At 43.2% G+C, this 21021-nt stretch overlaps 1 protein-coding gene across 2 annotated transcripts; it reads left to right on the plus strand.

Moving 5' to 3' along the window:
* Nucleotides 1–3688: 3688 nt before the first annotated feature.
* Nucleotides 3689–18238, plus strand: PSPH (phosphoserine phosphatase). Of its 2 annotated transcripts, none has more exons than XM_006113101.4 (6): nt 3689–3933; nt 9933–10091; nt 11412–11546; nt 13390–13535; nt 15921–16069; nt 18038–18238. In XM_006113101.4, the coding sequence occupies exons 2-6, from the start codon at nt 9952–9954 to the stop codon at nt 18146–18148; spliced, it is 681 nt and encodes a 226-aa protein (XP_006113163.1). In that variant the 5' UTR covers nt 3689–3933; nt 9933–9951; the 3' UTR covers nt 18149–18238. The 2 variants fall into 2 exon arrangements, with proteins under 2 accessions (XP_006113163.1, XP_006113164.1); XM_006113102.4 differs by having other exon boundaries at nt 9936–10091.
* The last annotated feature ends 2783 nt before the right edge of the window (nt 18239–21021 follow it).

The raw sequence follows: 21021 nt of genomic DNA on the forward strand, positions 1-21021 counted from the left end.
ACTGGCAACCCTAGTTCCTCACTGCTCCCAGATGGGGGCCAGGCCTGCCAACAGAGTGGTGAGGGGGAAGACAAAGGGCGCAATTGCCTGGAGCCCAGCCATGCAAAAGGCAGTGGCGGCAGACAGAACCCTAGGCCTTTTAAATTGCTGCCAGAGCAGCGCACCACTTGCTCCAGGCAGCCCTGAGGGCTGCTTAGCTCCAGCCTCTCCCCTTCTTCCCAGGGCCCTGCCCTGTCCAAGGCCATGGAGCAGGGCCCCTTCCCGCCTTTGTCAGTAGCCTGGCGAGGCTGTTAGACTGCTGCTGGCTGGGGGCAGAGGCTGAGCCCTGTGCTGAGACCCCAGGTTGGCTACTGGACCCTGGGCTGTCACAGAGCCTCCAGGTCTGGTGGCATGGATACCAGGACAGCCAGGGCTGGTGGGATGTGGATGCAGGGGCGGGGTCAGCAGGCAATAGGACCCCAATGACTGGTGGAGCCTGTCAGGCTAGCAGGCAGTGTGACACCATAGGGAGGGGCAAAGCCAGTGAGGTTGGCAGGACCTTAGAGGCCTGGTTGGACCCCATGGGGACCACCAGTAAGCCAGGACCGGGGACAGACAAAGCCCCCTGCACTCTTATTTTCCACTCCTATGTAAATAATTCAGTGGGGCTGGCCCATGTGCTGGGTGCAAAACCTGGGGGTGCTGCAGCACCTCCCTGCACTCTTACTTCACATGCTATGTGAATATGAAGACTTGAAACTTGATTGTTTTAGGGGTAAAGGCTGACATTCTCAGGTAATCACAGGACTTCGGGAGCTGGGGTTTTAAGAAAAACAACAAATACTGCAAGACTTGAGTCCTTGCAATAAAATCACGAGAGCAGGCAAGACTGAATGTCCTCAGTGGGGTGTTCATGATAGAAAAGTCTACAGATTAACTTTTCAATAGTGCCAAAGGGAGTTAGGAACCCCCTCTGGTTAGGAACCTAATTCACTTAGGATCCTTTAAAAATTCCCGCCTCCATCCTCAGTGGAATTATTTTTTGAAGTAACCCAGATTTTTAAGGTATTTAGACACCTAAAGATGCAGATGGAAAACCTAATGTATTTTTCAAAAAGCCCTAGGTGTCTAACTCTCATTGGCCTTAGGCATCTCTCTGCATCTTTGGGTGTCTACATACCTTTGAAAATCTGGTCTGTCCTCAGTGAGACTAGTCACAATAGAAGGCACAAACTTCTGAACGGAGTAGCTAACATTCATACATACATGAGCTATAAACTTTCATTGGGAGAGATAGGATGGCCTAACGATTGGAGGACTATCGTTGAATGAGGGAGACTTCTTTGCAATTCCCTGGTCTTGCCATGGACGTTCTCTGTGACCATAGGCAAGACACTTAATTCCTTGGGCCTTCAGATCTCTCCATATAAGGGATCCAAAAGAAGAGACAGGTGCCATTGGAATAATATTGCTCATTGAAATATCATGATATAATGCATCCTTGAAATGATTCCATGATACATGGATACCTCCATTGTGATTGCAGATACCACATTATCAAATGTAGTTAGGTGCCTCTGCCATCAGTGAGTCTAGCTATAGGTAAGGTGGTGGTCCTGTGTGTCCATACAGCCAGGAAAGAAAACAAGCACCCCTTTATAATTCCCAATTCAAGATAAGCACATTGTAGAGGCAGCAGCTCCTGCAACTTTCCACTCCAGCCACTGCAACATGCTGCCATTACAGAGAGATGTAAACTATCCCAGGTGTAGGGCTGATGTATGGTATGTCCATCCATGCATCAGAGAGGAAGCTGTGAGAGTGAGTGAGGTGTCATTCTACCTCACAAGAGGATCTCCAGTCTGATAGTCAATAATGATGGACTACTTTGGTGATGGGCTCATGACAGAGAGGTCTAGACTAAGCACTACACCTGCAGTGTACACACTTCGCCCTTAGAAGAACTACTTGCAATAGTATTCTGATGATAGAGAGAGAGCAGGATAAGGGAGTTTGGGGAAACCTGATTGTGAATGATGGAGTTAGGTTTTGGAGCGCAAGAGTTTCTATGCAAATGGGAGGTGACTACCTTCTTTGGTTACTGACTGTTTTTTTATGCAGTTGGTGGCTGAGCATCAATGGGAAATATATCAGCATGTCTGGACCGCTGTGGTTTTGCTGAGTTGCTGGCAAGTTATTCTAGTGAAGAAGCCCATATAAAAAATACTAGGTAGGCTTTCTTTATCATTGCATTCATCTTTTTTTGAATTAAATTTCCAAAATGCAGGAAATTGCACTAGGTATCTCAAAATGTACTAGCAGAGGGCACCCCTGGAATTCTAATTTTGTTTGTCTGTTGTGTGTATGTCTGGCTATAGGCCAGGAGAAATACTGCACAGATAACTTTTGCAATCCCTGTCCCCATATATTCTGCCAAGGAGACTTCGGACTCCTGAATCCTCCATGCATCTCTGACACTGTCTCCCAAAGGATTCCACAGTCCAAGTGTCACGTGCAAATATTTTGATGTGCACTTTTATTCATGGTGATTAGCAGACCTAGTCTCTAGCTCAGTAGTGGGCAACCTGCAGCCTGTGGGCCACATGCAGACCGTCAGGGTTCGCTAATTTTGGAAACCATTATAATTGAAAAATCCACAGAAATGATGCCAATATAAAACACTAGCTAGCTTCAACACTTGTTAAAAATGGTGTACATTTGTAGTGACCACACTCATTTAACTAGAGCCACCTCAAATGTATATAGGTATAAAGGTTGAGGTTTGATCCTGCAAGATGCTGAGCAGCTTTTTAGTCCTGATACAGCAAGGCACTTAGGCATGTGCTTAACTTTATGACCGTCAGTAATCCCACTGAATTCAGCTCTTCAGTTTCTCAGTACTAACTCATTTGTCACTAAAATGCATCCCAAACCCTTTTAAACGAGATGTTCTAGACTCTGCAGATCTAACTTTTCTATTCAGAAAAATAATCACTGGCAATTTTGGCTTACGGAAGGCCTGGCACAAAGGGCCAGATTCCATGGCAGCTACCTCACTTTACATCAGCTGAGGATCTGTCCCCAAAACTCCACACACACCTCAAAATTTCTTCTTATGTTTCCGTGTTCATGTGTAATATGTACACTGTAACACTGGCCTGTCAAATCCTTTTAAAACAAATTCATCTGAACTGTAGGTTTGAATTGGTCAAGATAATTTAGTGAAAGGTCCAGCCTAGAGGGGAAGGGGGCTACATTAATCTTCAGATAGGCCAATATTTCTGACATCATTTTGGTACCATGTGTCTTTTAATTCAGTTCAAGCTGGACAGTGTAAAAGATCAGACCCTCAGCCGGTGTAAATCAGTTTATTTCCACAATTCTTTTTTTTTTTTTAACAAATATAAACAGCGTTATCCTTAGTGCAGGGGACAGACTTTGTAGCAATTATCCCCCGCCTGTGCGTTAAAAGGCATAGTAACCCTCCTGGACCTCTGCACTTGCCATCCTTACATCCACCTCTTTGTGGTTTTGTGTTCATTTTGCCGAGGCTTGTTGGTTCTCACACTGTACATTTATGTGGCACAGCGTGACAGAAGCAATTCTCCGCCCCTCTTTGCCCTGCTCTCTCTGCCGGTACATCATTAGCCAACCAGGGAGCTAGCAGGGCTGAGCTATAGGGGCTCCTCCTCCAAAGGGGGCAGGATTGCACCTCTCTTTACTAAGTCTGTCAGCAAACAGCTGAACACCTCTAGTTTCAGGCATGTAACGATTAAAAATAGTCATGCGTACTCAGCAGATTATAAAGAGCTGTTGGAAAATGCAATCTTCTTCCTGATCAGCCCTGGCCTTTGTTTGTAAGTGATCAACCATCCCCTCAACTGATCAGTTCTTTTCCTGCACAGCCAGGAGGTTTCCAGCAGCAGCCACAGCAGCCACGGGCAGTACAATACTGTAAGTCGCCGGGATTGGTTTTTTTCTTTCTTTTTAGAAGGGGATGTCTCTCCGCAAGCTCATATTCATCTTGCTTCCAGTTTGTTTTCTAGTGCAGACACTAGTGATGGACTTAGTTTGCACAGAACCCTTTGGGTATTTCTTGTCGTTGGTATGATTGTGCTCTCACACAAGATGCACTGATAGTGAGGTGCCTGTTTGCAACAGGAGCATAAATGAATGATGCAATCCCAGAGAGGGGAATCATCATCACTTTGCCAAGAGATGAAAACACTACCCACATTGTTGGGGAGGGGGTCCTAGGTTTATAGCTATGCCATTTGATTTTTGCCTTCTCATCTATTTAAAAAAAAAAGCATTTAAAGCAATTTACCGCTGTGTGTTGCTGTCAGACCACAACTGACAGTAGCAAGTAACCCATCTATTGATTTAAAAACTGAACAGAAAATCAAGGAGTTGAAGAAGACTCAATGTTAGGAAGGCCTGGGTCCTTTAGTCCTGATGTACCCAAAACTCCCAAGCACTGTTACTATTTTTAATTATGATTATTATTTGGTCTTTTAATATAATTACAACTAGTAATAATTTGCTCAAATATAGCTCCTTTTAGCTGGAGAGCTCAAAGTGCTTTTCTAGCATTGTGAATTAAGCCTTATAACAATCTTGTGAAGTAGGTATTTATATTCCCTTTTTACAGATAGGGGAATTGAGACACAGAAGAGATTCAATGATTTGCCTCAGACTAACATGCAGACCAAACCAGCAGCAACTGAAATCTATGGAGAGAGACACATTATCTTCCGCAAAAACTTCTTGCGCAAGAGCTCTTGCACAAAAAGGAGTTATTCCTTGTAGAAAGAGGAATACCTATGCCACAAAAACCCGTTCTATTGATTCACTGTAAATTTTCTTGTGCAAAAATGCACTCAAGGTGTGGATGCTCCACGAGTTTTTGTGCAAAAATAACTGTTTTTGTGCAAAAACTCTGCAGTGTAGACATAGCCTTAGTTTTTTCTCTTCGTCATTATCTTTCCTTTCCCGTAACTGTTCTCCTTTGCTCTTCTTTCTGATTCTCTGAACCTTTACTCTCTTCTCTTAATTCTTCTCTAATCACTCCATTTCCCCTGGCTTCTCCTCTTTCCTATTTTCTTCTTTCACCTTTTTGTCCACCTTCTTCCATTCACTTATCACACTTGTATGAATGCTTGCTGTGTGGATATGTTTCCAAAGTTGAAATGACAGAATTGGAAGTCTACCCTTCCTTCCAGAATTCAAATACTAGAAAGGCTTTTCCAATTTGATTTTCCTGCATTTTTAATGTGGAGATAGGCAACCTGATTTTAGTTGTAGTAATTAATCCTTTTCTGTCTAGATTGCACAAACCTCAGTGCATCTGTCCTAGTAGATTCTATTTTCTCAGTGCAATTGATCTTTGTAAGCCTTAGATTACATAACCTCTTGGACCAAGAGCCTCTGGAGTAAAGCCAGACATATGTGATAGTTCCCCATTCTTCTCTTCTTGGAAATTTGACTAAGTTTCCCATTGTCCTTCCACTCTTTTTGAGATCTCATACACCTCAGGTGTTTCCAAACATCACTTGCTTGTGAATAACCTATACCATCTACATGTTTTCTAAGTCTTTAAAGTGCTACCAGACTATTTGTTGTTTTTTAAGTTTAACTCCTTCCTTGCGCAGGCTGGTTGAACTCCACCTCATCTGAGGAACCGCCAGAGAGAAAGGGGCAGCACTGGAGAAAAATGAGATTAGGAACCACCTCTGTCTATTTTCTTCAGTCAGGCCTGCCCCAGGGAGGAGGAAGGGGGCAGTTGTCCTGGGGCCTGGGCCACCTAGTGAGTCAAAGGGATATGGAGCTCCCAGCCACTACCACGGTTACTGAGGCAGTGGCTGGAGCCACGGCCTTTTAAATCGCTGCTGGAGCACTGCATGGCACACTTTGTGTGGCTCTGAGGGCTGTGGGGCATGCCATGCTCTGGGTAGTTCTGAGGTCTGGCTGCCCCTACTGTCCAAGGCCCCGCCCCTTAAAGGAGCACAGCGCTGCCCCCCAACTTGCTATGGGGCTCATGGAAGCTGTCAGTTATCCTGCCTCCAGTGTCTCCCCTCCCCCTTCCACATGCTTATGCTCTGTTCCAAGATGTTTTTTAAAGGATGGGGCATGACCCACAAGTAGATCTCCAGGGGTGCATGGTTGGCATGACAAAATCGCTGGGTCAGGAGGGCTTAGGGAGTTTGGGCTGATGCCGTGACTGCTCCCTCTGCCACCTATTGTCCATTACCAGTCATGGGACAGCTCAGTGATGTACCCACGTCCCTGTTACTTTCAATTCCAGGGCTAGGGAAGTAGCTTCAAGATTCTGCAGAACTGGTTCTGTAGCCCTTTGGAATGGTGCTTCCTAGCCCTAGCGCTCAGCAGGCATGGAGGGCAGGAGAGAAAGAACCCCATTTCAGCTGTCAACCCTCATCCACTCTGGCAGCATTGGCTGTACCTACTTAGAAGCCGCTCACTGCAGTAGAACCAGCCTCCCTTCCTCAGGCACCATCTGCCCTGTCCTACAAATCCTCCATCACCACCTTTTTGATCAGCAATACAAAATGCCCCAACAATTAGCCTGGGACTCAAAATCCTAACTGTAGTGTGTGGTGGGATGGTTTTTGCAGATTGCAGACCAAAGAAGATGAGAAACGTTGATCTCAGTACAGCAGTGGCTTCATAGCTGGCCTTCATGTGTTTTTATCTCCATCCTATATCCCAGTCCATCAGGGCCAGCAGCAATGGCTATAGCACAGCAGGGAGTGTCCAGGAAAAGGAGCAAATTGAAAGCGCTGATCCCAGGGAGAGGCAGAACCTGGTTGGCACAGGTGATCAGGGTTTCTGTCTAGCCCATTCCCCTTATCATTCTGAGGTGGTATATCCGGAAATATATTTCAGGCTGATACTTTATCATCACATGGCAATGCAGTATCATCACATGATGATATTATGTCATAGTGTGATATTGCAATGCAATCTCATGTTCTCACAATGCAGCATGGGAACTTTGCATAAGGATTGATCAGCACTGAGACACCCACAACACAAATATCATGCCACTCCGATGCAACATGTTTGTCTACAAGGGCAAATTTTAAAACTGGCAACTATATTCAGATTTCAATTCTTTATGGACTTCATAATTTTTTGCAGACTAGAAAGATTTTAACAGCATGCTGTCCCCAAAATGTGAGGACACGCTCTTTTAAATTTCATTGCACAATCACACATCACAGCATATGGGTTTCCAACTCTGTTCCAAAAGTTTCCAGTAACAGCATGACTGGGCAGATTTGGAATCAATTTCAAGTTAAGACTGATCCAATGTAAAGATGGAATTCAGTGACATACCCACCTACTGAGAAATCTTAGCTTAGTACCAACCAGTATTGCAAGGAGGTTTATGTTTATTTTCTATAGCTGCATAATGGCGGTAAGTTTGTTTTGCAGGCCACGGTCACGTAATATGGTAATATTAGGTGTTCTTTATCCAAAGACGTAAGTGTAAGTGATGTATCACGAAAAAGTACTTGATGTTATCCGTATTCCCACGTGTGTATAGGCTATGCCCTCAGGGATAGATTGAAGTTGACAGTTTGCCCTGAGTGAGGGACAGTGCATATTGATTCTCTTCTGGGTGGCCACCCAAGTACAGTTTACAGGGAACACTCGTACCCTACCTAAGGGTGGGCAAATAATATTATCCCCATTTTATAGACTGGGGAGCTGAGGGCATGTCTATACAGAGAGTTTGAAACAGCAATAGGTCAAAGCATGGCAGCAGGACCCACACAGCCAATTAGTGTGACGCACGCAAGTGCCCTGTAGATTTACACCCAAGCTTGCAATGCACTAACTCTGAATATGCAATCCCTCAGACACATAAAGGTGACTTGTCAAAAGTCACACAGAGGTGCACTGTCAGCATGGGAAATAAGGACTAGCGTTTCCTGACTCCTAATCCCTTGCTCTAACTATTCAGCAATGTTGTCTCTCATCTAGTACCAAACCTATCACCTACTGTGCATAAGTTCTGGATGTCTCCCATCCAAATACTGAATCAGCTGAGTCTTTCTTAACCACAAGATCATATAGGCAGGAATATCTGCAAGCAAAGTAGCCAAGTAGTTGACAGTTTTCTGACATGCTGGGCAGAAGTGGGGAAAATATCCAGGAAAAATTAAACAATTAAAAATTAATTACCCTCACTCCCAAGCACCAGCACTTGTTTTAACCATCCCCAGAGCCCAATATTTTCTTACACAGACAAAACATCTTTTGCTCTAATGGGCTGGGAGTGTGATGCTCAGAGCATCATCTCCATTAGCAATAGTGATCAAAGCCCACGTGTGTAACATGTATTTTAAAAGGTCAAGAAATATTTTTTCTGTGGGAACTGGCTCCTTTGTAAGAGGCTGTAGGACGTCTTATCTTCAAAAGATAGAGGAGTACACAAGAGGCAAACAAATCTGCATGCAGTTGAATGTGATGAAAAGAAAAGATGAAGCTTTGTGACCTGACACCAGAGGACACAGCACTTTCCTTTCACCTGGAAAGATAAATCACATGCCCAGATGTATAGGCAAAAGACAAGGTGACTGGGAAGCAAACAATCCCAAAACAAATCAGGCCAACTCCCGCCCCAACATCTGAGGTACAGGGCAAGTATAAAGTATTTCTCCCAAATACAAATGACTAAATATGGAATTATAACTTGGATTTGCCTATACAGAGAAAAAGTACAAGACAATTAGGTTATGTCTACACTGGCACCCTTTTCCGGAAATGCTTAAAACGGAACAGTTTTCTGTTATAAGTATTTCCGGAAAAAGTGCGTCTACATTGGCAGGATGCTTTTCCGGAAAAGCACTTTTTGCAGAAAAGCATCCGTGCCAATGTAGATACGCTTTTCCACAAAAAAGCCCCGATCGTCATTTTCGCGATCGGGGCTTTTTTGCGGAAAAGAAATCTGTGCTGTCTACACCGGCCCTTTTCCGGAACAGTTTTCCGGAAAAGGACTTTTGCCTGAACCGGAGCAGCATAGTTTTTCCGGAAAAGCACTGGTGGTTTTACAGTAGATTGTCAGTGCTTTTCCAGAAATTCAGTGTAGACAGCTGGCAAGTTATTCCGGAAAAGTGGCTGATTTTCCGGAATAAGTGGCCAGTGTAGACACAGCCTTAGAGTAATAGCTTAAGTCTTATGTTGTTTAATATGCAACTGTAAATCTGACCTGCAGAATGAACTGTGCCCACCACAGCCAAGTGAACAGATACAAAAGAAAGGGAAAGAGATTGTATTTCAGCAGTAATTATGTGCCCTGATGGTCTGATTGAGTGACACTTTCAACGTCTAATTTTTAAACATAGTCCTCTGGGGAAAAGGTTGCTGTGTCATGTCACTGTGACTGATGTCTTAATGTGCTGGGTCAAGTTCACTGAGACCAGGCCTATAGTAGGAATACAAAACTTCACCTCTGTACAGATGAATCCCTACTTATCCTTGACTGATTTCTTGCATCATGCCCTGGAGCATTTGGCAAGGGTTAGATGGACAAGGGGGCTGATCCTATGTCCTTCTACAAGTTTTTGGGGTGAGGAGTCTTGTTCCCTTAGATCTGAGAAGGTGAGATAGAATTTAGTGTCACAATCCCTGCAGAAGAGTTAGGATTCAGAGAGTTATTTCATTAAATGTCCCTGCCAAGAGTGCGTCAGCAGCAGGGCCAAATCTCCACTGCTTACCTCCGACCTTGAACTCAGAAGGAACACCAGCAGGCAGGCACCGCAAATCAGCGTCTGAGGCAGGACCCATCGCTGCCCGCTCTCATTAATGAGAGCAGGTTACGTGCCTGCATTCAGCACTAGCTGGCAGGTGACAGTTCAGTGTCTTGGCTCAACACGTTACACATTGTGCAATGATTGTCGGAAAGACCTTCGCCTCCTCTCTTACAGTAGAAAGGTTCCCAGAAGGATGGCCTCCCTCTTGGAGCTGAAGGAAATCTTCCGCAATGCCGATGCAGTGTGCTTTGATGTGGATAGTACAGTCATCAAGGAAGAAGGAATTGATGAGCTGGCAAAGTTCTGCGGAGTTGGGGATGCTGTAGCAGAAATGTATGTACAGTGTTTGCTTATTTATTTAATGTGCATAGCAATCAATAGTAGTCATGACTCTGCTTTATCCCTGGCCAGTGGAATGATATCCAGGATCACAGTAATAATAAATAGCATCAAATGAATACTGGAATAATGTACTGTTTGGAATTGTGGATATATGGGGTCTGAGTCAACATTCATTCAAATCAATGAGCATCTGTCCATTGATCACCAGGCCTTTGCTTTGTTAAAGGACTTTTTGTTAAACTTTGCAAAACAGCAACACAGCGCGGTGCCTTGTTTTGTGAAAGAAAATACATTTTGGGCCATTCTAGTGTCCAATCTTGCACCCTGGGCGCTAATTGCAAATCTCTCATTAACTTCTTAGGGATCAAAATCAGGTCCTTGCTTAAGGAATGCTGGTCCAATGTGGAGAAATAAAGATTTTAGAGCTGGTTCATCCATGTTCATGTATAGCATAATGAGGTTTTCTGGCAGTGCTACCTATCTGCTTTGCCTCCTGGGCCTTCCAACTCACAGCAATTATCTTTAGAAGTAACAAATATCCTCGTCCACTGAGCTTGGGGAAAGTGTCTGTTTGTGGATGCTGTCGATAAATACCTTACAAACCTTCTAGTCGAGTTACCAACAACTCATTAGTTTAGCTTCAGCTCTTTGTAAAGCTTTTTGCTGCCCATCTTATGTATTTTGCCCAATAATATCAGTCAGGTAACGTGATCCTGCCATGTTACGGTGAGGTCCTTCTTTGCTCATTTGTAAACAGAGGTGGGTCTGAACCATCACAAAATTTTTGGAGGGGATTTGAAATCTGGCAGCAGTTCCTAAATATTGTGCAAATTTCTCAGCTCATACCTTTTTAGAATGTGCATACAACAGAGCCTAGAATCAGAACGAATGGAATGTCTGAATAATTCCTCTTCAGTTAAAAGTCTTTGGCTACGTCTAGACTACAAATCTCTTTCGAAAGAGAGCATCTAGACTACAAGCAGATTTTTCGAAAAAGTGAGCCACTTTTTCAAAAGAGAGACTAGACACTCGCTTTCGAAAATGCACAGTTTGCATTCAATAGCGCCTTTTTTTGAATTAGTACTTTCGAAAAAAGACATTAATTCCTCGTAAAATGAGTTTTACTGCGATTGAAAAAACTGCCACATTCTTCTGATTTACTTTCAAAAGAACGTGGCTGCATTCTAGACGCCGGTGAAGTTTTTTTAAAAAAAGGCTACTTTTTTCGAAAAAATCCTGTAGTCTAGACACACACACTGTGACAAATCTTCTTCTATCAAGTATAACTGATTTGTTTGGATCTCAATTTAGGACACGGAGAGCTATGGGCGGCTCTGTGACATTCAAAGCTGCTTTAACAGCACGACTAGGACTCATTCGTCCCTCCTGGGAACAAGTGCAAAAATTAATTTCAGAACATCCTCCTCAGCTCACGCCAGGCATAAGGTAAGATGCATTTCGATGAGCCTTCCAAAACCACAGATGGCCAGATGCTGAATTGGTGTAAATTAGCATAACTGCATGAAGTCAGTGGATTTACACCAGGGGGGCTAGCCCTGAATATTTTCTGGCTTGGCTTTTCCATAGTATGTGATGTTCAAATTGGGATGTTACAGTGGGAGGAGTCTATTTCTGTGGACGAGCATCTGCCTCAAAGCAAGCTCTGTATCAGTTGGTACCAAGAGGCATCCTCGTTGGCAGTCTCAGCACATAGAGCATGGACTGAAGGGTTACGTACAATGATCTGTCCTGTAACCTCGAGAAGTGGTGTCTCTAGACCCTTTGATTTCCCTGCTGTCACTCGAGATATGTATGATCTGAAAATAGAGACTCTGACCCTGTGAAGTGCAAAGAGCCTTCACATCCCAGGACTGTCTCTGCCTAGTGGAGTCCATTCTTCAGGGGTATCAATTCACTGCTAAAGTCACAAATGAAGTTTGAAAGAAATCGGGGCTCAGAGTAAGTATAACCCATTTCAACCGGACAGGTCCCCACCCCCCATCCCAAACAATGCAGTAAGCGGCGAAGCAAAGGCTAGAAAACTGTCCTGTTAGCCTTAGCTTTAGCAAGGCTCTAGCTCTACAATACCTAAGAGTGTTTTGAGAATCTGTGTTTTCTTCTCCTTGACTGAAACACAGATTTTCTCTCTCTGCAGGGACAGTAAGACCACAAACAGCATTTGTGTCCTTGTTTGGAATCACATGAGTCTCACTCACCCTCTTCCTTTTTATCCTCCCCCATTGCTCTTCAAACATATTTAATTCTGCACTTTCCTGGCTATGTTCTAGCACTGCCTCCCTGGCTCCCATTTCTGCTGCTTTGCTTTTGTTGGTCTTTAGTTTTAGGGTTCCTTCCAGGTGTTGAGTGCCTTCAACTCCCATTGTCCCATGGACTGAGTGTGAAACTCTTTTGTCTTCAATTCAGCTTTAGCGGATTCCTTTTCTGCAGCTACTGCTTTTTTCTGGAGGAAGGCAATTGCAGTCAAATATTCCTTAGGAACTCTCCAGCAAAAGACACAGCTTGGGGTCAAAACAATGAGGAGTCCTGTGGCACCTTAAAGACTAACAGATGTATTTGGGCATAAGCTTTTATACACAAAAACCCACTTTGCAATATGGCTATCCCTCTAACAGCTCAGGATCAGTGATTCTAAAAGACCTGTTTGTGCTTTAGAAAACTTTAAGCACATTCTCTGTGCAACTTGGTGCTAGGGACTCAAGCACCTTTATTTCTTACATATTGTTGATGGTCTTATTCCCACATTCAAGAGAATTTCTGGGCTGGATATGATCTTATTTGTTTACTGGGATTGACCTGAGGGTCAAAAAGATATAAACAGTTCCCTAGTTCGAACTACCTAGTTCGTGCCGCGTGTAGCCGCGCGGCACGGGGTTCGAACCAGCCGGGATTTAAAAATGGCGGCGCCCGGCTTATGCAAATGAAGCCTGGGAAATTCAAATCCTGGGCTTCATTTGCAATTGCGGTATGCCTACATTACCCTCCTATTTTGAAATAGGAGGGTAGTGTAGACATACCCTGAGTAACTAATTGGCAGTCTGGGTCTCACTATAATACAGACTTGTTACAGCTCCTTTCATACATGCTGAAGGAAGAAGGGAAAGTCAAAGATTGTAACGAGTATGGTATTGAACTCCAGTACTCCTCTGAAATGAAAAACGATAATGCAAATTGTAGTCAGCTTTGTTACTGAACAACGTAGTTGGGATTCTGCTACTTCTTGAGCCTGCCAGCTATTCAGGGCTGTTGTTGTGTTTTCTTTTCCTATAAGGGAGCTGGTGAGCAGGCTTCATCAGCGAGGTATCCAAGTCTTCTTAATATCCGGAGGGTTTCAGAGCATTGTGGAGCATGTCGCTTTACAAGTGAACATTCCAACAACAAACGTGTTTGCCAATAGACTGAAATTTTACTTTAATGGTAAGAAGTCATTGATGGCTCTTTTTTCTACTAATGAATGTCACCATTTCACTTCCAACTGAAGTAGGGTAGTGGGCTTAAGAATTGAATGGAAAATCAGCACAATGAAATATGAGCATTTTGCTTCTATGAATGGCCTCTCTGAACTGAGGTTGATGGTTCTCAGTTTTTGTGTGTGTTCACATTATAAATATTGTCATCACAAGTGGCACTTGTTGGCTGTCTTAACTGACGGGCCTAGGAAAGAGACATAGAAACTGAACTGCCCAGACTCCCCTTGAAGAGGTCAGGGTTAAAGTAGTCTGGTGAGATACGTATTTTAAAAGTAATGTAAGATGTAAGAAAGAAATGAAGCACGAGTTCCAGTAGTGGCTTTACAGCCAAGGTTATACCCAGCCTGCTTCCTCTCAGTACTGGTTCGGCTATAGACCCAGGCAAGGAATTTGTGAGCCCTCTTCTTCCTCTTTCACTGTCATCTCTGGGGTGTAGGCTGTTCTGAAGATGGACAACTTCAAATTGTTGGGTTGCAGGCTGGCAACTTTCACCAGCACTCGCTCGCCTCCATCTGTCCCTCCACCAAAAAAACAACCCCTTCTTTTCCCAGAACTCCCCTCTCTCCTTCAAACAAAACAAATCCAATCAAAACTATTTCTGGCTGAATGAAATGTTCTTTGGAAGCCCTTGTTTTCCCTGAGACAACAGAACATGCTAGGATAAAGAAACAAGCATGGGTAACAGCCTAGTTATAATAGTAGCTGGTTCTGTCCATTGTGTATCTAGAATAAAAGATCCAATACGTTTGTTTTCCCCACTTTGGGCTGTATTAGGACAAAGAAGCAAATGTTAGAGCTGCTGCGTATGGCAGTTGAGGCACAGAAAGTCACATTCTTTTACATTCTTGCTGTGGTTTGATAACATTTCAAGTCAAGGTTAAAGACTCTCTCAGTAATACTAGAAAAACTTAAAAAACAACGAATTGTCTAGCAGCACCTTAAAGACTAACAAAAACATGTAGGATATGTCTAGACTACATCCCTTTTTTGGCAAAGGGATGTAAATAAGGCCCATCGATATTGCAAATGAAGCCGGGATTTGAATTTCCTGTGCTTCATTTGCATAATAGCGGCTGCCGCTTTTTTTTGAAACGGGGCTTTTTAAAAAAAAACCCAGCAGTTTAGAAATAAAACCCTTTTCACAAGATCCAGTTAAACCTCATTTTTGGAGGAGTACAGGATCTTTCAAAAAAGGGTTTTATTTTCAAAAGATCCCTGTCTAAATTGCTGGGGTTTTTTCGAAAAAGCCCTGTTTCGAAAAAAAGCGGCGGCCACCATTATGCAAATGAAGCGCGGGAAATTCAAATCCCAGCTTCATTTGCAATATTGATGTACTTAATTTACATCGCTTTACCGAAAAAGGGATGTAGTCTAGACACACCCATAGATGGTATCATGAAGCTTTTGTGGGCACAACCTACTTCCTCAGATGAATGAAGTATTAATCCAGTTCCAAAATAAATAAGGGATGGTGGTGGGGGGGAGGGGGGGACAGGAGAAAGGAAGAGGAAAAAATAATGAATTAGAGCATGGGTTCCCAAACTAGGGGGAGTGAAGAACTTCATGGGGGGCATGAGGCGACCCAGCCACAAACACACCCGTCAATCCCACCCCAAGTTTTGCTGCTATTTTTTTGGGAGGGGGGAAGCATGAGGGTTTCTCAAAAATCAGAAAGGGGATGTGATGCCGAAAAGTTTGGGAACCACTGAATTAGAGTGTTCAAGTAATATGAAGCTGATAGAGAAGGTACAAGTTGTTCTTAAGTACTCATTGGTTGATCGGTTAAGTCATTAGGATGTGGAAGGTGAGCTAGCCAGGCAATGACTTTATTCATGCCTTTGTGACGGTTCCCAAACTTGTAAATGATGTTAATTTCCAACACTTTCCTGTGTATTTGACTTGTGGAATTGGCCTGAAACAACACGGTGACTGCTTTGAAGCTCAGTAATACTAGTATCAATCTTTTAGTTTCTGCTTTCAGAAACTCAGGTAGCTCCTGAGTAATTCTATTGACTTCAGTGGAGTTGCTGACTTCAGTGGAGTTGCTGACTTCAGTGGAGTTGTTCTGGATTTCACAATAGTGTAACTGAGCAGAATTGGTTCAGTAGGGCTCATTACTTTTACTTACACCACTGATTTTAATGGGGGGTCATTCCTGAATTATAGCATTGTATCTCCGGGTAGAACTTGGCCCACTGAAGCTGTGAATTTGTGATTTTTTTGCCTTTTCTTAGCACTTCAACATAAGTTCATTGGTGTCTTTCCTGCAGCCTGTTGAAGCAATTGCACACACAGCTCATGTATCTAAATCTTCCTCCTCATATGCTTTCAGGCGAATATGCAGGGTTTGATGAGACACAACCAACAGCTGAGTCAGGTGGAAAAGGAAAGGTTATCAGCCACTTGAAGGAACAGTTTCACTTTAAGAAGGTAGTTATGATTGGAGATGGAGCTACAGACATGGAGGCATGCCCCCCTGCTGTGAGTAGCCAAGAACTGGATTTCCCCTTTAAAGAAATGCTTTCCTATATAACTAAAGCAAATGCTTTCTTGTCTATCTAAAGCAATATATCTGTTTGACTGTTACACAGAATTTAAGGGGGATCGGTAGATGCCTTTTGATATATTCTGAAATAGTATCTTGAGGGCTATTTGTAGCAGCAAAAGCCCTGACCCACTCCAAGAGGGAGGTGTACCAAAGGGCATTCACCTCCCTGTGTCAGCAGGCAGGGAAACAGTGGGGTCACCTCGGGATGGAGCAAGAATTCAGGCCATTCACTCATGTACCCCTTTCAGTCTGGGTTTCTCTCTTTCACTTGCACACGTGCGTACACATACACACGAGTCTGTCTCTTCATTGTGCCATTTGAGCTGGCAGAGCCTTCTAAGATCTTAATGCTTGTCAGCAGTGCAGCAAACATTCACACCTCCAGCTGAAGTCATCACGTCCCTGCATCTCCAGCCCCAGTGCAAGAACCTGAAAAGAAAGATCATCATAACCTGTTATAACCTTACACTATCAATCTTCCTATATCTCACCCAAACTTCTCTTCTGACAGCTCTCTTTGGTTCCTTGACTCACTCCAGCTCCTTGCCTTCCTTCATACTGCTCTTGGAACAGACTCCCAGCGACAGCTAGCCAAACACACTCATTCAGAAATCTCCCAAAAACCCGCCAGTCCAACCATAATGCCATCCAGCTGGTCTAGATTATAGTGTTCAGCTCTCTACCTGCCTTTTAGATGGTGGCCAGCACCTTCAGGTTTACAATCCTTTCGTTGGTATCGTTTATCCTTTTAAAAGCATTGCATGTGCGCACCCCCCCCCCCACACACAATAAAGCCATATCTTTTGTCACAGTTGCACTGTGATTCCTGCTTTTAGTGTTAGTATCATGGTTCTCCTACACAGATTCCTCGCCAAGATCCATTGATTTATGGTGTTTTGGAGCCATGGTTCTGCATCCTTCTGGTGCTCATGGTGCCTGATACTAGCAGAACAAGAATGTTAGTCTGATAGCTTAGTGGGGTGGGCATCAAGATACTTTTTTGCACCAGAAGTAATTTCTCCTAGGAATGGAGCAGACACCGGCCACCCCCTGGACATGGGAGCTCTCACACAACTAAGAATAATTTAAACAAAGTTAAAATACAACAAAAAAAGTAGCATTTTACAGTAGGTGTGGCTCTAATTTGCAATCTGCTATTATAGTCAGGCACGTTGCTAGAATCAGGAAACATGTACTTTAATGGGAGCCTGGAATGTGGTCCCTAAATACCATAAAATTCACACTGTGGTATAAGGAACATGTGTGATTCTAGTTCCAAGCGCCAGCATTTGTGTAAGTCTATTACTGTAATGCTAACAGTGGGCATCTTGGCAGCAAGCGTATGCATTGCCATCCCAGATTAATATTTGTTTAATGCCTTAAATATCTCATGAAACAGCAAGAAGCGAAAGTTTAAATGTTGCATTTTCATTTATCTAGATATTTCAGGCTCTGGAAATGATTGTTCTCGGTTAATGATTTGAGCCATTAGTTAATGATTGCTTTTGTTATGTCATATGAGGTGAGTGGAGTTAAAAAAATAGCATGGGTATAATTGTGATATTGTGCATAAACATTCAACTGTGAACTCCTTCTGGACAGTTAGGAGTTCAAGGTACAGTAGCAGCATAAGTCACGGGAATTTTCCTCAGATTTTTCAGTTCAGTCTCACATGTGAACAATCTCACTGTCAAAATTCCCATTGATTTCCAGGATTTCCAAGCCTTTAATCAAATCCATCCCAGCAACACAGAAAGGGACTTTTTTATTCGGGATTTTTGTTATAGTTCATGCAGGATCAACTAATTCTTTTTTTAAAAAATTAATGTATTTACACTGAAAATCCTCATTTCATTAGTAGAAAACTTAATATACAAACCTATTCACTTTTGTTTTGCTAGGATTGCTTCATTGGATTTGGAGGAAATGTAATCAGGAAACAAGTAAAGGAGAAAGCCAAATGGTACATCACTCACTTTGATGAACTGCTTAAAGAACTTGAAGAACGATAAGTTATACAGAAGCATTTTTTTAACAACAATTGTAGATCAATATATATAATGCAATTAAACATATTTTTGTTTGCGCAGCTGTGCGCTGAATATTTGTATTTGATACTTCCAGATAACTTCCCCAGATGTTCCCTCTTGTACTTGCAGCTCACATTGCAAGTGGTCCCATTCCCATACACTACCTAAACATTGTCTAATCAGAATTTTTATGGGACAATAGATGACTCATCTGATAATCTTCTCCTATGTGGAAAAGTCAATGGATGCACACTCTAGTTTATCACAGCTGAAGACCCATGTTAAGAATTTAATGGTAGGTTAATACTTTATTGGTTTGTGGTTACTTTATAATGTATGTTTCTTCAAATCACTATGGGCCTCATTCTGTTACCTCTATTTCCCTTGGTACATAGAATCATAGAACACTAGAACTGGAAGGGTTCTCAAGAAGTCATCAAGTCTAGTCCCCTGCCCTTAAGGCAGCACCGAGCACCACTGAGCTGGGGATCACCAGAATGACAGGGAGGGAAAGGCATTGGATTTCTGGCTGCAGCCTGACCTACATAAACTAGAACACCAACTGGCTACGGTCCCTGTTAGGCCATATGCCAGCTGAGAGTTGGCCAAACAGCCACATATGCCAACACCCCACTCTCCCAGCCTGACACGGATACAGAGGGCAGTTGGTACAGGGCCCAGCTGTGCTGACTCTGTGTCAGTAGAGAAGTCATTCTGCAAAGAAGCCACGGGTACAGAATCTGGTGCCATGTTCTTGATGTGCATTTGTTTTCTTTGTGGAAACTGAGAGTGACTCCATAGTGAGCTGAAAATCTGCTTTGAAATTTAAAAAATAAGCAGCTGCCATTTGCTAAAAAGCAGTCAGGGCTCCCACTACCAGCAGAGGAATACCCTACTTAGCTATGCAATGTATAAGTCACTAACCGCAGGCACTGGCTAGACAGTTTCAGAGGGTACAACCGTGAGTGCCACTGCCTGTGCACAGTGAATGCTTATTCGCAACGCTCTTAAAAGTTCAGATTTCACACTCCACTTACAGTGGTATAGGAGGGACAGACGTGTACAGCATGATTACAGCTGTGTCACTCCCAGGATATTAGGAGGAGTGCGGGTTGGTCCAATAAAAGATATTACCAGCCCTATGGCATGTCTCAGGCCTAAGTGCATAATTTTCTGCACACAATTCCAAAATACTGCATGACATCAGGAGGAGCAGCATTTTTCCTCCCTGGAAAGATGAGCCAACTCTCACCCAAAGATTTTGTTTGGGTTCCTCCCGTCAAATTTGTTTGTTCTAGGAATGTTAAAAATCATGTAATAGGGTAACTGGTGTAACTGCTGAAAATCTGTGGCTGCCCGGTTACCCGCACTGCGGGCTCAGCCACCCCAGGAGGGGGCCACCAGCCCAGCTCCACTCGTGGGAAGGGGGCGTCCCTGCGGCAATGAAGCCACCTTTCCAGCAGTGGAGCTAGCAGATCTTGCCCGCCGGGGAGGCGCTTTGCTGAGTGTAACTGACACCATTAATCAACAAACATTTGCTTATCCGTTAAATAGTTGTTTACCCTCAAACATCCCTAGTTTGTTTGCAAAGTTTATTTGGTGAACACCAAGGAGCCACTAAACTCAAGAGCTGATTTATTTTTGAAAAGTGTTCTTCCCAAACAGACCTTTACTAGTGAGGACTGACTCAGAGGCCAACATCCGCTCTGCTTAAGAAATCTGCAACGGTACTTTAGTAAGGGGGCCAGCAGTAGGCTGTTTGCGACAAGACTCTTCAGCAGCCTACGAAAAATACTCTCTCAAATTCATCTGGAAAGAAATCTCAGCAAGTTCTAAGTACAGCTCACGTACAATATGTCTTTTGTTCGGGTAGGAGTGTTTGAATAAGGCAAGAAAAAGCTCTTGCTATTATTCAGTGTTTCTCTGCTCTCCTCTAAGATGCAGCTATAGAGTTTCTAGGCATGAGAGAGTTTTTTGAACAGATATCCTTACAAAAAAAAAATCTAACCTCCAAGACAGCAGTTACAGCACTCATTCAGGTCCTGATTCTACAAACACTTATGGGCATACTTAATTTTAAGCATGAGTTGTCAGTCAATGTGCTAATTTAAGCAGGTGCAGTAGGGTTTGTAGAATTGGAGGCCTTAATGTATGTCTAAAAACTTTGATTGTACCTGATATTTCACAAGATTTATTCCAGAGTGATTGCTCTGAAAAACAAGAAAACCATTTTATACTAGGCAAACATCAAGCCACCCCTCTTCCTTGATGGAATTAAACATTATTTAGCTCAGTAAGCAGGTGGCTCTTCTCCTGGCTGACCTGTTTGCTCTGTAAAACATGGAGTGCTGATCAGAGGCAGTGAGAATAGCATGGAATGCTAAGCAGTGAGAATAGCAGCATGAGGAAAGGTTCTAGTCAAACTGCATACAAGATCCATCACAAGAGACCCAAGAAAGTTTTGGGAAACAGTGCAAGGGGTTAAGCTAAATTGCTAGGAGTGGGATAGGAGAAAGTAGGGGAATTTAATGGGCGAAGGCCAGTGCTCGCATATGAAAAATTGTCTCTTCAGTTTATCCTCAAGCACATATTTTATGTCCTTTTCCCTGATATGTTATCTTAGCTGCTTAGATTGTAAGTTCTTGAGCACACAAGCCCTCTTTTACTCTATTTGCATGATGATTTCAAAAATTAGACACTATGTGCTGCCATAATACCAATAATAATAAAGTTAGGAAACTATTAAGTTGAAAGACCAGATATGTATCACATTCATGTATTAGCTAGGCCAAAAAGGCAAGGTTAGTGCATTAGCTTTTCACACGGGGAAACCAAAGTGCAAATATTAATGCCTC

This window comes from Pelodiscus sinensis, chromosome 21, assembly GCF_049634645.1.
Source record: "Pelodiscus sinensis isolate JC-2024 chromosome 21, ASM4963464v1, whole genome shotgun sequence".
Classification (NCBI taxonomy): domain Eukaryota; kingdom Metazoa; phylum Chordata; order Testudines; family Trionychidae; genus Pelodiscus; species Pelodiscus sinensis.

Bases quoted from the DNA above. Each gene is read 5' to 3' on its own strand.
- PSPH (XM_006113101.4), top strand. From the start codon at position 9,952: ATGGCCTCCCTCTTGGAGCTGAAGGAAATCTTCCGCAATGCCGATGCA. The intron at 13,536-15,920 runs GTAAGAAGTCAT...ATATGCTTTCAG, and splicing joins ACTGAAATTTTACTTTAATG to GCGAATATGCAGGGTTTGAT. The intron at 16,070-18,037 runs GTGAGTAGCCAA...TTGTTTTGCTAG, and splicing joins TGGAGGCATGCCCCCCTGCT to GATTGCTTCATTGGATTTGG.